Genomic DNA, 15,162 nt, shown 5'->3' on the forward strand with positions numbered 1-15,162 from the left:
CGATCGCAATACCTGCAACGAGTACCTTATAACGTGTTCTTGAAGCTTTGCTAATATCGAGAATGCTAAATTAGCTAATGGCAATTGAATCAATACTTAATTGTACGCATTTTAGAGATAGATCTCAGCTCTCTGTTTATCGTTGAATCGGGGCCAAGTTAGTTTCAAATTTGCATTCAATAAAATGTGAATACATGTGATGACAGGTGTCATAAATTCAAAGAGAAAAGTCACTACTTTACATCCACTTCAAGGCGATATTAGAATAAGATCTAAGCGTTGATTAGTTTATATTTGGATAACTGATCGTTTTGGACGGCTTACTGGATCAAAAATATCGAGGCTAAGGAGTTTTGGGAAGAACTGGGCTAGAAACAGCTGTAATTAGTGACCGCACTGTGCTGGAAGGACCTCGTCTTGACATCTGCCAGCCAGGCCCCACTTTGCGGATCCTTTCTGCTGATGTCGGGAAAAAAGCTAAAAATGATCTGAAAAACAATGATTATTTTGTAGCCGCGCTTGTTTTTGGGTGAATTTGTGGAACATCCACCACGTTGTGTCCTCTGACTAATTCGACGCCGCTGCGGCCAAAGTCATGAGTGGCCCACACCGGGTGCCAACTGAGGACAGATCCTGCATGGTGCTCAGATTTCCTGTGGGCCTGCCAAGTCACTGAACTAAGCGCAATTGCCTCCAGCTAAACTTAAGTCTGGGGAGGAAAATATTTACCCTCAAAAAATATTAGCAGACTCTTTAAACATGGAATGTTCATGTTGTAACGGCACATCGATAAGTTATAATTGTGGTTGTGCAAGACGTTTTGCATGAACCTATTTTTTTTTTTCTTCTTCTAAGGTTCATAGGTAGGCTGTGTCTGAAGTAGAGACAAAGAATGTCATTCGTTATTAAATCGGCAGCTTGGAGCCAAGAATCGTATTTCATCAGCGGAGAAGGGAGTGCACTCACTCAAGACCACCACCACGACACAAAGGACCACAGGACGTATTCCACCTTCTTTGCCCTCATCTGTGACTGACGGGAAACTGCACAGCCGTGAATACAAGAACTATTTAAAAAATATGTACTGTAGTTTATCATGGTACAATCAATCCTGCATTGATTGATTTGACTGAACAAAGAAACTTGGGTATGTAAAAGAAGACCCAGCCCAAATTCATCTCTGAGGTAATTTCACTGTAAAATGGTTAGTTGGTTACAGGACGCCATAAACAAGTACATCAAAAAAGCAAAAGAGTGAAGCAATAGTAAAAAAAAAAGTAGCACTCCATCATCTGGGTCGTGTTAAGGCCCTGAGCGCCCCTGGCCGGAAAATGCAACTTCCTTTCAGCAAAACACAGGCAACGGGAACGTACGCATGGCATGTACAAAGTTTAAACTTTTATGAGTGGCAGTAAAAGAAACAGCTTTAAGGCCCCATATGTTGAAACGCCGCAGACATACAGAGAAGGAGCGATTGGCTACTGAATGGAACCAGTCAAACGTCAGATTGATGTACCGTTTTTTTCCGGGTATAATGCGCAGAATTTAACTAATTTATTGTCCTAAAATCTGGGGTGCGCATTATACATGGGTACAGTTTTTTTTTTTTTTTTAAGAAAATCATGGTACAACAAAACCAACAACAGGACTGACCGACAAAGTTGTGGAACAAAAAGACAGGGTGACATTACCAAAGACAGGAACAGAAACCAAACAGACATCATGACAGTAACACATGCAATGATCCGACGGTGAGCGAGGGGTAGACAGGACTTAAATACAAAACACGTTACATTGATTGAGGTGACACAGGAAGGGAGGGGCGACGCGAACAGAAACTATGGCAACCTAGACACGTAGCAAAACTGGGGACGAGACATGACAAATCTCCCTCGAAATAAAACTTGAAATCACCTTTCTTCTTGTTTGTTGTCAATCGCGCATCGCATTCAGCCATCCTGCCCAACACACTTAGTCAGTAAAATTCATAATTGACGACACATCGTTTGATGCGATGGTGCAATCCCTGATGGTGTGTTATTGTCAAATATTGTTTGTTTTTTAATCTCCATCGCGGACCGGACGTCATACGGAGGCAGTATCACTGCGCATGCGCACTATGGATCCGATGCGCAGAACGGATGCGCAAGACACGTCAGCTATATAAAGAGCGAGAGTTCAGTTTTCTTCCTATTAGTTTCAATTCACAGTTTAATTAGCAGTTTCAATCAGCAAATAACAAAATGCGTATTACAGGTAATATTTTATTTCACAACACTTTGCCTTGTTCCTTTCGTCTCTGCTGTTCACTTCAAACACGCTCCATACGAACGCAATGCTCTCGTATCAGACGCTTGCTCGATCACCTGCTCGTTTGTTGTCACAATGTACCCTACACAAATCCGAAACATTTGTTGCGGCTCCGAGTCACGACGAGGGGCAAGTTTTGGTTTCCAAGGGTGTTTTTATTCCTCTTCAACTTCTCTCCCATACAGAGAAGTTTTCACATGTCTGCACGCTTTTTTCACATGTCCGCACTGATCGCGGTGGTGCCTTTACGGGCAGTTGGAGAAATCAACGCCAACAAAAAAAAATACATCCAGCCTAGTTAAGACCATACCAAAGACTATAAAAATGGGATCCATTGCGTCCCTGCGTGTGTGACAATCATTGGGACTTAAAAAAATAAAAAAATAAATAATTGGGTGCGTATTATACATGGGTACAGGCTTTTTTCCAGCATCAACATGCCATTTTTAGGGTGCGTACTATACATGGGGGCGCATTATACACGGAAAAAAACGGTATTTGTCTTTCCAATAAAAAACATATGAAAAGACTGTTATGCAACACACGGGATTCGCATTACACGCGCACACGCACGCACGCTCAAGGACAGTGACATTAGATGGAATTTGAGGTGAAAAGAGCTATTTGAGACGTTATTTTATCATTCCTTTACTATGTATGATTTCAAATTAACTGTTTCTGTACATGAAATATTTGTCTTTTAGGTACTTCTTAATGTATAAATAAAAAGTATGTAGTATACAGTACATAAAGTAGTGCTACTTGAGAGCGCTTAAGTCTGACTTGGCATCAGCTCGACGTCGCCATCTATTGTTCAAACCGCAAACCGTTCGCCCACATCTACGTTATGCGTACGCGGTAACTCGACTACACTATAATATATATTTTTAAATGAAACAATTTTTTAGAATGCAAATTAGTATGATGAATAAGTACATTCAATGGCAGCGGCGCAGGGAGTGGGGGGGGGGGGAGGGGTCGTGGAAAACGGACAGAAGGGCGTCAAGCGAGCGATGAGACGCATGCGCAGTGACAGCCGGCTCCTTTCGAGTAGGGCTGCGAGAAGATGAGGAGGCTAAGCGGCCGGCTCGCACCTAGACCGTAAATTAGCCTGCCTACCTGAGAAACACTTTTTTAGTTTGCTTGAGTAGTTTCTTGCCCGTGTACATAACAAATTAATCAACTAATTTAATGTCGAGGGGTAGCTGGGGCCCTGTGGAAACGGAGGAGGTGTGACGCTGAAATATCAATTGCACCGGATGTCATTAAACGCCTCTTAAATAAGGAGGTAAGTACCGTTGCTATATAACGTTTCCTAAATTACTTATTTACTGTTTTCCGCCGTGTTGTTTCGCCAAACGCATTTTATTGCAAAATTTTATTAAAGTCGTTTTCAGTCTTATTCGTGTTTATTATATATAGTAAGCGTAACGGTTAGGATACAACAGAGGGAAAGTTCAATTCATCCGATTAGAATTCAAATTTATTTAACAGCTATGAGTCAGCGAGAAGGTTTTGGTATCAGATTGCAGCCACTGGTAATAATATAGCGAGTGTGGAAGCTGGGAATAGCCAAAATCTTCAGTAGTGTATAGTACTCTTTTTTTTTTTCTTTCTTTCTTCCTATTTTTGTGCGTGGAGCGTGAATCATGCAGCGGGCATTTGTACTTAGGCCCTGCAAGAGCCTCTAAGCTCGTTGATCAATTGAATTTAAGCCTCTTGAGCGCCCCGAAACAAGAACCTGCTGACGCATGCGCCGTTTTTGTGATTGCCCCGACTCTCTTTAACGCAAGTTTTTGCACGTGACCCCCCCACCCCACCCCCCCCAAAATAGAAATAAAACACTTTTCAATAATATTCTTCATGTAAATAAACACTCTGGCTAATTATAGTAACTTCAGGACAACGTTTGTTGGATAGCCATTGAATTATTTAAAACGGTATCTGGTCTAGTGCACGAGATTAATAAAAGATTAATAAACAGACATCTGCTCCCATCTCACAGACAATTATGCAACACTTGACATACTTTGTCACTCAAATTCCCAATACACCACAGAAAGCACTACTTTTGCAGTACACGTGGCTAAATGAAGCTCCTCCGCTCACTTCAATTTAGTTCCTTGGCACCAAGACGCCACTGGACTAGCCAGTACTATGTTTGATCGGACCATGACAGAGTTTGGGAGAGTTCCGTATTGAACTTTATGATTATAATCTCACACAACTCGGTTCATCACCTTTCGTATCACAGTATACAAGTGCACGGGCAACGCCATGGAGGCTGTGACGCATTTGGTGAACGACACGGTAGAGTTTTACAAATGGAGCCTTACTATAGCAGGTGAGTGAGCACTTTTAAAAGAGTAGCAAATTAACGGGAAGCATCGAAGGTGACCGATTTGACCATTCCTCCAGACAAGCGGGTGGAAACATGGCCGCTGATGTCGTCGCCCTGCCCCACGCTGGCCATCAGCTGCCTGTACCTGCTCTTCCTGTGGGCGGGGCCGAGATACATGCAGAATCGCGAGCCCTACACGCTCAGGAAGACCCTGATCATCTACAACTTCAGCATGGTGGTCCTCAACTTCTACATCGCCAAAGAGGTCAGCGCCACATCGTCTCACTTCTTTCTTAGAATTGTTTTGCTATATTCAGAACAAAGGACGGATCACATCGACAAGTTCAACTGCGCTCGCTGCCTTTTTAAATAGAATAGTCGGGGAACTATAAATAAAGTAAGTGATGTGTGGACTAAATTGCACTTTCAAACAGCTCCTGCTTGCCTCAAGAGCGGCTGGCTACAGCTACCTCTGTCAACCTGTCAACTACTCAGACGACGTCAATGAAGTCAGGGTGAGGCCTTATTAAACACGCGCACATGCATACAAACAGACAGATTTTGGGCCTTTGATATAATTCAGAAAATAACCGAACGAGTCGAGTCAATATTGTCCTATCTCCTACCACCAAATGATCAAATACTATGATATGGCTTATTATTTTCTATTAGTGACATTAAAAAAAGTATGACATTTTTCTTCAAGAACAAAATGCTATATGTTATACATTAGTAATTGAAAGAATAGAAAATTGCCTTTAATTTCTTGCAACTTTAAGGAAAAGAGTAACAGAGAATATAGCAGGTATTTGTTTGGAATTATCTGTCATTGATTTGGGGGAAAATTTTGTATGTGAAAATACAAGTGATATTGACGCTCTGTATCGGCGACAATAAGATTTGCATACTCGTATTGGTTTGAACAAAAGTGGTATCGAACATCCTTATTTAAAATTGAGAACATGTAACCGCAGCTATAATTTACTTACCTTCTTCCTTTCCGCGTCTTCAGATAGCATCTGCTCTTTGGTGGTACTATATCTCCAAAGGGGTGGAGTTCCTGGACACCGTCTTCTTCATTCTCAGGAAGAAGTTCAACCAGGTCAGCTTCCTCCACGTCTACCATCACTGCACCATGTTCATCCTGTGGTGGATCGGCATCAAGTGGGTCCCTGGTGGACAAGGTGAGATATTGCTGTGGAGCAAGCAGCAGAGGGCCTGCTTACTTTATTTTTCGAATTTAGCTTCTGCAATGTTTCTTTGGTCTCCACAGCTTTCTTTGGCGCAACAATCAACTCGGGTATCCATGTGGTCATGTATGGTTACTACGGTCTGGCTGCATTGGGACCACAGATGCAGAAATACCTTTGGTGGAAAAAATACCTCACCATTATGCAGATGGTGGGCATGACCTAATTATCCAGCTAACTAACAAACTTGTTGCGTTTGTCATTTATCCACGTTTGCGTGTCCCATCAGATCCAGTTCCACGTGACCATTGGCCACGCCGGGCACTCCCTCTACACGGGATGCCCCTTCCCCAACTGGATGCAGTGGGCCCTGATCGGCTATGCCGTCACCTTCATCATCCTTTTCGCCAACTTCTACTACCACGCGTACCGACGCAAGCCGTCCCCGCCGCACAAGGGCCAAGCTAAGCCCGTTGCCAACGGCGTCTCCAAGGCCACCAATGGCCACAGCAAAGCGGACGAGGCGGCGCCGGATAATGGCAAAAGGCAAAAGAGGGGACGGGCCAAGCGGGAGTGAAGGGACGGCTTGCCGGGCGATGAGCGGGAGGACATCTTTAAGGGGAAGGATGGAAGATTGCGAAAGGGAGATGGGGAAGCGGTGACGGCCGCGCGTAACAATGGCGCTGGAGCCTGTCGTCTTTCGTCACACATTTCTTTTTAAAAGCGAGCAAGGCAAAAAATGCCCAACATGTAGGCTTCCATGTTCTGTCCAAACACTTTTGGACCGTGACGCACCTGGAATGTTTTGGAAAACACGCGCCAATTTACCATCCAAAAAGTTCACATATTGTACAACTTTTCTTGCAGAGAAACCCGGTCTTGTTTTTTTGAAAGCTTCAATAGTTGAATTCTGCGTCTAGTTATGATTATTTTAAAGGACCAAATTTTCTTAACTGAGTCCTATTGGTCTTTGTGAAGACAACGGTTTCAATTATTTTTCAAATGAGCACTTCTATAACATTCCTCGGGAAATCCCAAAGGGGTATGTGTGTGTTAAGGCACATGTTTACAAATTGTCGCTGTACAATGAAAAGCATGAGTCTCCAAATTGTTGGAATGTGTTATATTCAAATGTATTTATTTATTTTTGCTTTTCTGTTTTTTTTTTTTTCGGGTTCTAATTTTAAAAGATGCTTCTCATTGAACAGCGACAAAATCGAACAAATTTCAAAACCAATGACTGCAACGTGCATCCAGCTTGTCACTGTGCTGCATTCATAGCATCCAAAGTGTTTGTTTTTATAACTGAAAACACTTGTTGGGAAAAGTGCAAGGGAAACTGTAGTTTCTTTTTATTTCTAGTATTTATGCATTTTGGGGCAAAACTTTTTGTGGACCCTCACCTTTTTTTTTTGCTGTGAATGTAGCTGAGAATAAAGAGATTGAGGTGTTGTCTTCTCACTGCCACAATGTAGAATCCAAGGGAACGGCTTTCGTCTAAACTGTTTCAAACTCTTTGTCACTGCACATAACCACCAAAATAGAAAGAAAAAAAGAAAAATAAAGGACAGTAACGGCCACCGTTGTGTCTGCTCATTTTTTTCGTGGCAGCAGCAGAACTCCAGGCTGCCTTAAATTGTCCAGACAGATCTGCCCTAATCTTTGGGGGCAAATTGGCTTGAGATGCAAAAGAGCTTACTTTCACGTCACTTCATGGGCTGCCCGGGAAAGCAGGTCACTGGAGAAGAAGCCATGGCTAATCTGCCATTAGGTCTCCAAGATGTCCTGTGCAAAAAATACGGTTGTTTCTCATAGTGTACTTTTTGCGACCCCTCACTCGCTCGCTCGCACGCACGCATTCACGCGCGCGCGCACGCACGCACGCACGCACACACACACACACACACACACACACACACACACACTTTAAGCATCAACCTTAAATGTTTATTTTTTTTTAATTCACATAAACTTCTATTCATTCTCATGGAAAGCCTCGCACTCCGCCATCCCAGTGCACCCTCCCATGACTTTTGGCAAGGGTGCATAAAGTGGTTTCCCCCAATCCTCCTTTACGGAAGGATGCCAAGGTTGAATGGCGGAGCGGACAAAATAAGTGGATTGCAATCGTCCTCCTCAGGGGACACGTAAGACCGAGGATTTAAAAGAGATTGCAGCAGGGCCGAGGTTTTTCAAATCAGTCAGAGTAACCCGGCGGGGAGGTGCATTGTCAGATAATTGACGCCGTTTACAGGAAGTGGACGTTTGTCGCATAAATTAACTTTGCATGATTACAGCAGCAGTTGCGTCGGTAGAGGTTAAAGGGTCGCCTGGATGGGGTTAAGTCTTGGACACTTGACCCGCCACTAACTCATCTCATTAGCAAAGGTGCTCATTCTCTCCAGGCACAGTGGAAACAGTCAGCGTTTTACTCACCTCCGCCTTTTCCATATGTTGAGTGAGTCTGCTTTGTACGTACACTGCGCTCTCTGCTGGAAAAAAACGGAACCGCTGTACCGCAACAAACTTAATAACAAAACAAATAACGTGTTATAAACGACATTTCTTGCTTCGAGTTTTAGGACAATTGCAACAGCAAAGTCAATAAACCGTGTTTGTATGAATGCGACTTCACTCCCGCGCAAAAAAAAAAAGCTGCGAGATGCACACCTGAAGAAGGCAGTTTGATTGTTTTCTTAAAGCGTTATGGGGGAAAAACACCGAGCACTTTATTAGGTACACTTGTTCAACTTGCAACACAACATTGAACAATAATATTCAGCAAATGCATCCTGCTGTGAATCAGTACTAAATTACACTACTTGTCATTTTTATGATTATGTTTTAAAGTTTATCCAAGGCTATAAAACACCTCTGAAGTACATTGTTATAATTACTGCATTTGTGTATATTTACAAATTAATTTTAAATAACATAATCAAATACATTACTGTACTAACTTTCAATCAGACATGGCTGTAGAGCTTGGAGGTGCCACATAGTGGCGCTGCTACAGATCCCTCCATAAACGTCTGCATCTGAATAAAGGACCATGTTGCTGCCAGCCAGGAAGTAGTGCCAAGTACCGGGGCGAGCTCCCGGACATTCAACCGGCACCAGAGCTCCTCTTTTGCGGGAGGTAGTTGGACCCATTGTTGCAAGTGGGGACCGGAATTAGACGATGCACGCCTGCTGAGGGGCGCGGACGGCAGGGAGAGGGAGCCCGAGAGCATCGGTGTGGGTCATCCGGATGGTGCTGAAGCTGCTCACGGGAAAACTGAAAAGGGCGGATGCTTATGCGTTCCACTCGGTCAGCTTGCTTCCGGATTTTTCGGTGTGAATCTTGCAACTGAGCCTTTTGCATCCCTCGGTGACTGAACCGGGAGAACTGCACAGGGAGGGTGTGGGGGAGTCAAGCCTGCGCGGCTCCCGGTGAACACCGACGCCGGGCCTTGGAGCAAGTGGAGGATGCTGGGCAGATGACTTGAAGCACGCAGAAGAAAACTACGAGGGAAAGCGAAACAAAATGGAGGAGGCTGCTCTCGGAGCTTCTCTGCCGGCTGCGCAGGCCCCCGAGGACGAATCCATGACACAGCAGGACGAGGCCCTGCTAGAGGAAGAAATGGAGAAACTGTTGGAAGAAAACGACTACCTGAAGGTTGGAAACGCATGATAGTCAAACGAGATCAAATCTTCAAAAGCCAATAATAAATGAATTTGATATATTTGTAATTCTTTGACTGATAAATGCTGTTCTCTTTTTATTTATATTTGACATTTACTCGTGCACGTTTATCAGCTTACACTGATGCTGTTGGGTTAAAAAGACAATGCTTAATTTCACATGATATATGCATGAATTTGTAACATGCTTCTTGCTATTGCATGCATTACGTTGGGGGCTGTTTCTAACATATGGATACACCAAAATATTAGAGATAGCTTTCAGCGTGGCGCAGTGCATCTTTAATTTACTTGCGTGTGCAAACTAAACTACCACAGCAATAATAAATGTATTAAAAACACATACATGAAGAAAAGGCCTTAGCTGAGGTTCGAGTCTAGAACATGAAAAATGTGAGGAGGACTTGACTGATATTCTTGAATGCAAAATTTGGGCATAGTACGAGTGACCATCCTTTACCATTTTGACGACTCTTGAATCCAAGCAGACAGCCTACTAATTGTCTATTGATCTGACTCATATTGATTCCTAAGATCAATGAGATTTTGTACAACAGATGAGGCTGCTCATTAGCATGCATAATTATTGAAATAATGTTTAGGTTTTGATGACCCATCATTAGTAAAATGGTCTCAATGTCTTAATTTGTCGTCCAGTGCGAAATTGAGGAGATGAGGGCCGAGATGGAGGAAATGCGCGACACATTCTACGAAGAAGACACATGTCAGCTGCAAGACATTAAGCGTGACCTGGAGCGGGCAAACAAAAACTGTCGGATCCTGCAGTACCGCCTGCGCAAGGCCGAGAGGAAGCGGCTGCGCTACGCCCACACGGGGGAGATCGATGAGGAGCTGCTTAGGAGCCTGGAACAGGACCTCAAGGTATGGCTGGTGCGCTTTGGTCACGGGAGTCAAAATCAACATGTCGGGGGCTTGGCCAGGTGGCCAAAGACGTGTCGGTGAGGCTGCACCACGAGCTGGAGAAGGTGGAGGAGACCCGCGCCAAGACCGAAGATGAGAATGAGAAACTGAGACAAAACCTCATCGAGGTGGAGGTGACCAAACAAGCCCTGCAAAACGAATTAGACAAAACTAAAGAGGTAAAGAGTTTTTCAATGTTTCAGTTTTCATTTACCGTTTTGGCCCGAATATAAGAATGTTTTTTGCATTGAAATAAGACTGGAAAAGTGGGGGTCGTCTTATATTCGGGGTCTAGAAATTATACAGATTTTCACTTGTGCGCAGCGGTAAATTAAAGGTTGCTGGTATCGACTGAATATGTTGCTGTGATCGTGTGCGTTTTTGACACAAAGTGAGCATATATGTACATTTCATTGTTACTACTGTTGTGCCGTTTGTCCGATCGCGGTTTGCTTCGTGTGCGCGCCGTTTGATTGACAGCTTTGGCGCGCTCCTTTAAGTTTGCCTAGCACCGTACGAGTAGCCGTTACGCAGCGCCACGGCGACTAATGGTCGCCAGCAAATGTATTTTGTTGTCTCGATCGATGACTTATGTTTGGTGTGTTTCTGAGAGTATTTCATTTATGGTTATTTATTTATTTATTTATTGCCAATCATTCAGTAAAGCAATCAAAACTGAACCACGTCTTCCCTCCTGTGTTCTGACCGACACCCGGGGGCGAAAAGAGCATAACCATCTGAGCCGACCCCCTATACAGTCCTCAGGCTCCCCAACAATAGCGGTAGCAGATTGCATTATTTTATTGCAATGTTTTTCCTTATTCAGATTTGTTTCAAGACTACAGTTAGACTTCACTTTGATTGTTAATGCAGTTATTGCAATTTTGTTGTTTTATCACAGTAGATTGGTAATTTACATTTCAAAAACCAGAAGCCATCATTTACAAATGTGATTGCACTTTAGTTTACATATTCAAATGTTCAGATATTAAGATGTAATAGACAGTTTGTGCATGATTTGAATAAGGCAAAATAACATGCTTTTTCTCGCAAATATATTGTTATCATTTGTTTCAGATGTAATTATTTTCTGTATAAAAATTAGATTTGGTGTTCAAAAAGTCATTTTTCAAACTCTTGAAAAAGAGGGAGTCGTCTTATAATCAGGGTCGTCTTATATTCGGGCCAATACGTTTTTTTTGTTTCAGCTCGAGCATGAGTAATCCACTATATAAGAACTTGAGTGGCTACGTGCAGTTAGCTATCTAGCTATCTTGAAGCCTCTGGAAGGCATCTCTTACAAGAAATGCGTTGACTGTCATCGGCTTTCCCACTAAAAGTTTGTATCGTTGACTTCTCAGAAGAAACGAGGAGGTAAAGACATTCAAAGGACCGACAAGAAAGCAGCGCATACTCCCACTGAGGTGAGTCGTCAGTTCCATTCCAGGGTGGCCATTTAAAAGCGTCCATTTACTTCCTCAATTAGGCATGCAAGTGAACCGAAGCTTATAACAACTTTTACCCGGAGAAACTTCCTCGGAGGAGGAAGGAAAATGTTTAGTTTTCTTGACTGAAATCCTGAGCTGCTTTTTTTGGGTCTTGAGAAAATTCCTCAATTGACCTTAGGCCGACTTTTTAACAGGTTTTGGCACAGACACTAAATCTTCTCTTTGCTTTAATCCAGTGCTTCTCAAATAGTGGGGCGCGCCCCCCTTGGGGGGCGCGGTGCTATTCCTGGGGGGGCGCGTGTGACCCTGGGGAACAGGCTTTTTTTTTGGCAGTACTAGAATAAAGTGTAATTGCGCGTTTACTACAGCAGGGGGCAGTGGCGCTCTCATTGTTACTTCTGTCACGTTTGCGACAGTGCAACATTTTACGACTTACAAGACAAGTTAGGATAGTCACGGTGGGGAGGGGGGGCGCGAATAGATTTCTTCTTGCTAGGGGGGGGCGTAACAGAAAATAATTGAGAAGCACTGCTCTAATCCCTTCAAATCTGATGACACGCACTTCATCTTGAATTCCTGAACATGACTTTCGCTCTCTGTCCAGGAGGACAACGAGGACCTTAAGTGCCAGTTGGCCTTGGTCAAAGAAGAGGCCATCCTCATGAGGAGGAAGACGGCGACCATCGACAAAGAAAAAGACCGTCTGGAGCAAGAGCTGCAGAAATATCGCTCCTTCTACGGCGAATTGGACAGCACCCATCCCAAGGGCGAGGCCGGGGGCCCGCCCTCCACCCGTGAGTCCGAGCTCAAGCTTCGCCTTCGCCTCGTGGAGGAGGAGGCTAACATCCTTGGGAGGAAAATCGTTGAGTTGGAGGTGAGCCTGGGCAACAGGATCAGTTACTCGCGGATTTGGGACAAAATGGCAAACTATGTCTTGTCGTCTCCAGGTGGAGAACCGAGGCCTTAGAGCTGAGCTGGACGACCTCCGCGGTGAGGGCGAAGGGGAGGGCGGCTCCGGTGTGGGCTCACCGGGTGGCACAGGCTCGGGTCGAGGGCTCGGGGACGACTTGACGGAGCTCAGACAGCATCTGCAGCTGGTGGAGGATGAAGCCGAGCTTTTGAGGAGGAATCTCGCAGACGCAGAGGATCAAAACCAGAGGGTGACCAATGAGCTGAACAAAATGCGATTCAAAGCCGGCACCCACGAGGGCGGGGCCCGGCACGGGGGAGTCTCGGGGGTAGGGGGGATGGACGGAGCGAAGGCAGAAGCCCTGCAGGAGGAACTGAAGGCGGCCAGGCTTCAGATCAATGACCTAAGTGGCAAGGTATGACAGGTTTGTTCACTTAACATCCTTACAGATTTGATTTGTCTAAGAACGGAATCGTCCACTCTCCTATTTTCAGGTGATGCAGCTTCAATACGAGAACCGCGTTCTGTTGTCCAACATGCAGCGCTACGACCTGGCGTCCCACCTGTCCCTGCGGCCCAGCCCGAGGGACAGCGATGCAGAGAGCGATAGTGGCGGCGGGACGGGCGGCCGTCGTGAAAGCGACGAGGATTCCACCTCGTCCCGCCTGCTCCCCCCTCACCGCAAACGGGAGGGTCCCATCGGCGGGGAGAGTGACCCGGACGAAGTCAGAAACAACATAAGCGGCAGTCGTTGCGCCACGCCCACCAGGGGTCTCCTCACACCGTCCGGGCCCGAGGGGGCCGCCTCCTCCCCGCTGGCTCGCTTCCTGCCCGGCGGGCGCTGCGGCCTGCGCGACAGGCAGCAGATAATCGACATCCGCGTGGAAGCCGAGAGGCTCGTGCGGACCATCGACCGGCTGATTGCCGACACGGCGGCTATCATCTCGGAGGCGAGGGTCTATGTGTCCAACGGCGAGCCGCTGCAAGGGCAAGGCGGTGGCGAGGACGACGGGAGCCGCATCAGGGAGCACGAGCTGCTGTATCGCATCAACGCCCAAATGAAAGCCTTCAGGAAGGAACTACAGGCCTTCATCGACAGACTTGAAGTGCCTAGACTGGAGGATAGGGAGGCCGAGGAGCCGTTGTCGGTGAGAAACGGAAACTTCGCAGTCCCTCCAGGGAATGCAACAGTTGGTCAAACTTGGTTGAATATGCATTAAGCGTAACCATGGCGACCACTAATTCCTGGAGGGACTGACTGAGTAACTGAATGGTTCCTTTTGGTAGTTCTGTGCTGATTGTGATTCTTCTTTTCTTCCTCACTTGCAACCTCATGTTCCACTTTCCAGATGTTCCAGCCCATCGTTTTGCTCATCCTCATACTTGTGTTGTTCTCGTCCCTCTCGTACGCCACCATCTTCAAACTGGTCTTTCTCTTCACCCTATTCTTTGTTCTGTGATTGTACTATGCCTTCTTTGCCCCACCGCTCCTTTCTTTTATCTACATCCACCCCCTTGTTGGTTCTTCTCTGTTGATTTGATATTTTTTGTTCCTTTCCCCCTCACCGCATTATTTGTTGCCAAGGTTACCAAAAAGCACAGGGGAAAACGCTTCACTTGCCTGCCACGTTCCCGTGACCCTTAACGCCCCACGGAATAAGTCCCGGTAAAAGGTGAGCCTGTAATTTGTTGCGAGTGCATTCAAAGTGTTGCTCTTATTTCAGTATGAAAAAAAGTATGATTATTTTTCAAAATTGTTTAGCCGTAAATGATTTATGATTGTTGATGTTGGCTATACGGTAGGGATAGTAAACCTCAGCAACCTTTGTGTCCAGATTTAACCTTGCTTGTAAATATATTTTGGCTTCAGAAGAGTTTAGAACAGCCGTCAGCTCTTTGCTGTTCAAAACCATGTTACATACCCAACCCCCACCCCTGCTGTCATCGCCCAAAGCGGGGGACTGTTTGTTTTTATCCCTGCCTTTAACTCCTTCAGGGGCCGTGTTCTCATTTATTAGGGAACGGCAACAGGTGGACGCTTGCGAACGAACAAATTCCGACGCCTCCGATGTTTTCCAACAGCAGATTAGATTAGAGGACGGGAATTAGCAAATGAGCGGTGGGGCGGATAAGGCAGATAGTAGCAACTGTCAGGCACGGGTTCGACTCACAGCAGGATGCCCCTGACATTCCAGGCGTTTGTTGCATTTAAACATCCTGGACGTTAGGAGTCATTCCCTGAATATTTACTCACTTGACGTAATAATTGGGGATGAGGTTACGGATTAATGACATTTCCATGCTATTCAATGGGGAAAGGTGATTTGAGATACAGTACAAGTGTTTTGAGTTACGAGT

General features: G+C 45.2%; 2 protein-coding genes across 3 annotated transcripts; both read left to right on the plus strand.

Annotated features, from left to right (window-relative positions):
• The first annotated feature begins 3,358 nt into the window (after positions 1-3,358).
• Positions 3,359-7,421, plus strand: LOC133146826 (elongation of very long chain fatty acids protein 4-like). The gene is made up of 7 exons (XM_061270881.1): positions 3,359-3,598; positions 4,565-4,654; positions 4,729-4,916; positions 5,086-5,166; positions 5,664-5,835; positions 5,925-6,052; positions 6,131-7,421. The coding sequence occupies exons 2-7, from the start codon at positions 4,588-4,590 to the stop codon at positions 6,416-6,418; spliced, it is 924 nt and encodes a 307-aa protein (XP_061126865.1). The 5' UTR covers positions 3,359-3,598; positions 4,565-4,587; the 3' UTR covers positions 6,419-7,421.
• A 1,462-nt stretch (positions 7,422-8,883) lies between these two features.
• LOC133146758 (protein SOGA3-like) lies at positions 8,884-14,645 on the plus strand. Of its 2 annotated transcripts, none has more exons than XM_061270772.1 (8): positions 8,884-9,499; positions 10,183-10,407; positions 10,467-10,625; positions 11,808-11,870; positions 12,499-12,768; positions 12,842-13,219; positions 13,299-13,952; positions 14,154-14,645. In XM_061270772.1, exons 1-8 carry the CDS (start codon positions 9,368-9,370, stop codon positions 14,262-14,264), a joined length of 1,992 nt encoding a protein of 663 aa, XP_061126756.1. In that variant the 5' UTR covers positions 8,884-9,367; the 3' UTR covers positions 14,265-14,645. The 2 variants fall into 2 exon arrangements, with proteins under 2 accessions (XP_061126756.1, XP_061126757.1); XM_061270773.1 differs by having other exon boundaries at positions 14,390-14,645.
• The last annotated feature ends 517 nt before the right edge of the window (positions 14,646-15,162 follow it).

This window comes from Syngnathus typhle, linkage group LG22 (genome assembly GCF_033458585.1).
Source record: "Syngnathus typhle isolate RoL2023-S1 ecotype Sweden linkage group LG22, RoL_Styp_1.0, whole genome shotgun sequence".
Taxonomy (NCBI): Eukaryota; Metazoa; Chordata; class Actinopteri; order Syngnathiformes; family Syngnathidae; genus Syngnathus; species Syngnathus typhle.

Bases quoted from the DNA above. Each gene is read 5' to 3' on its own strand.
- LOC133146826 (XM_061270881.1), top strand. From the start codon at position 4,588: ATGGAGGCTGTGACGCATTTGGTGAACGACACGGTAGAGTTTTACAAA. The intron at 4,655-4,728 runs GTGAGTGAGCAC...CCATTCCTCCAG, and splicing joins ATGGAGCCTTACTATAGCAG to ACAAGCGGGTGGAAACATGG. The intron at 4,917-5,085 runs GTCAGCGCCACA...ACTTTCAAACAG, and splicing joins ACTTCTACATCGCCAAAGAG to CTCCTGCTTGCCTCAAGAGC.
- LOC133146758 (XM_061270772.1), top strand. From the start codon at position 9,368: ATGGAGGAGGCTGCTCTCGGAGCTTCTCTGCCGGCTGCGCAGGCCCCC. The intron at 9,500-10,182 runs GTTGGAAACGCA...TTTGTCGTCCAG, and splicing joins AAGAAAACGACTACCTGAAG to TGCGAAATTGAGGAGATGAG. The intron at 10,626-11,807 runs GTAAAGAGTTTT...TTGACTTCTCAG, and splicing joins AATTAGACAAAACTAAAGAG to AAGAAACGAGGAGGTAAAGA.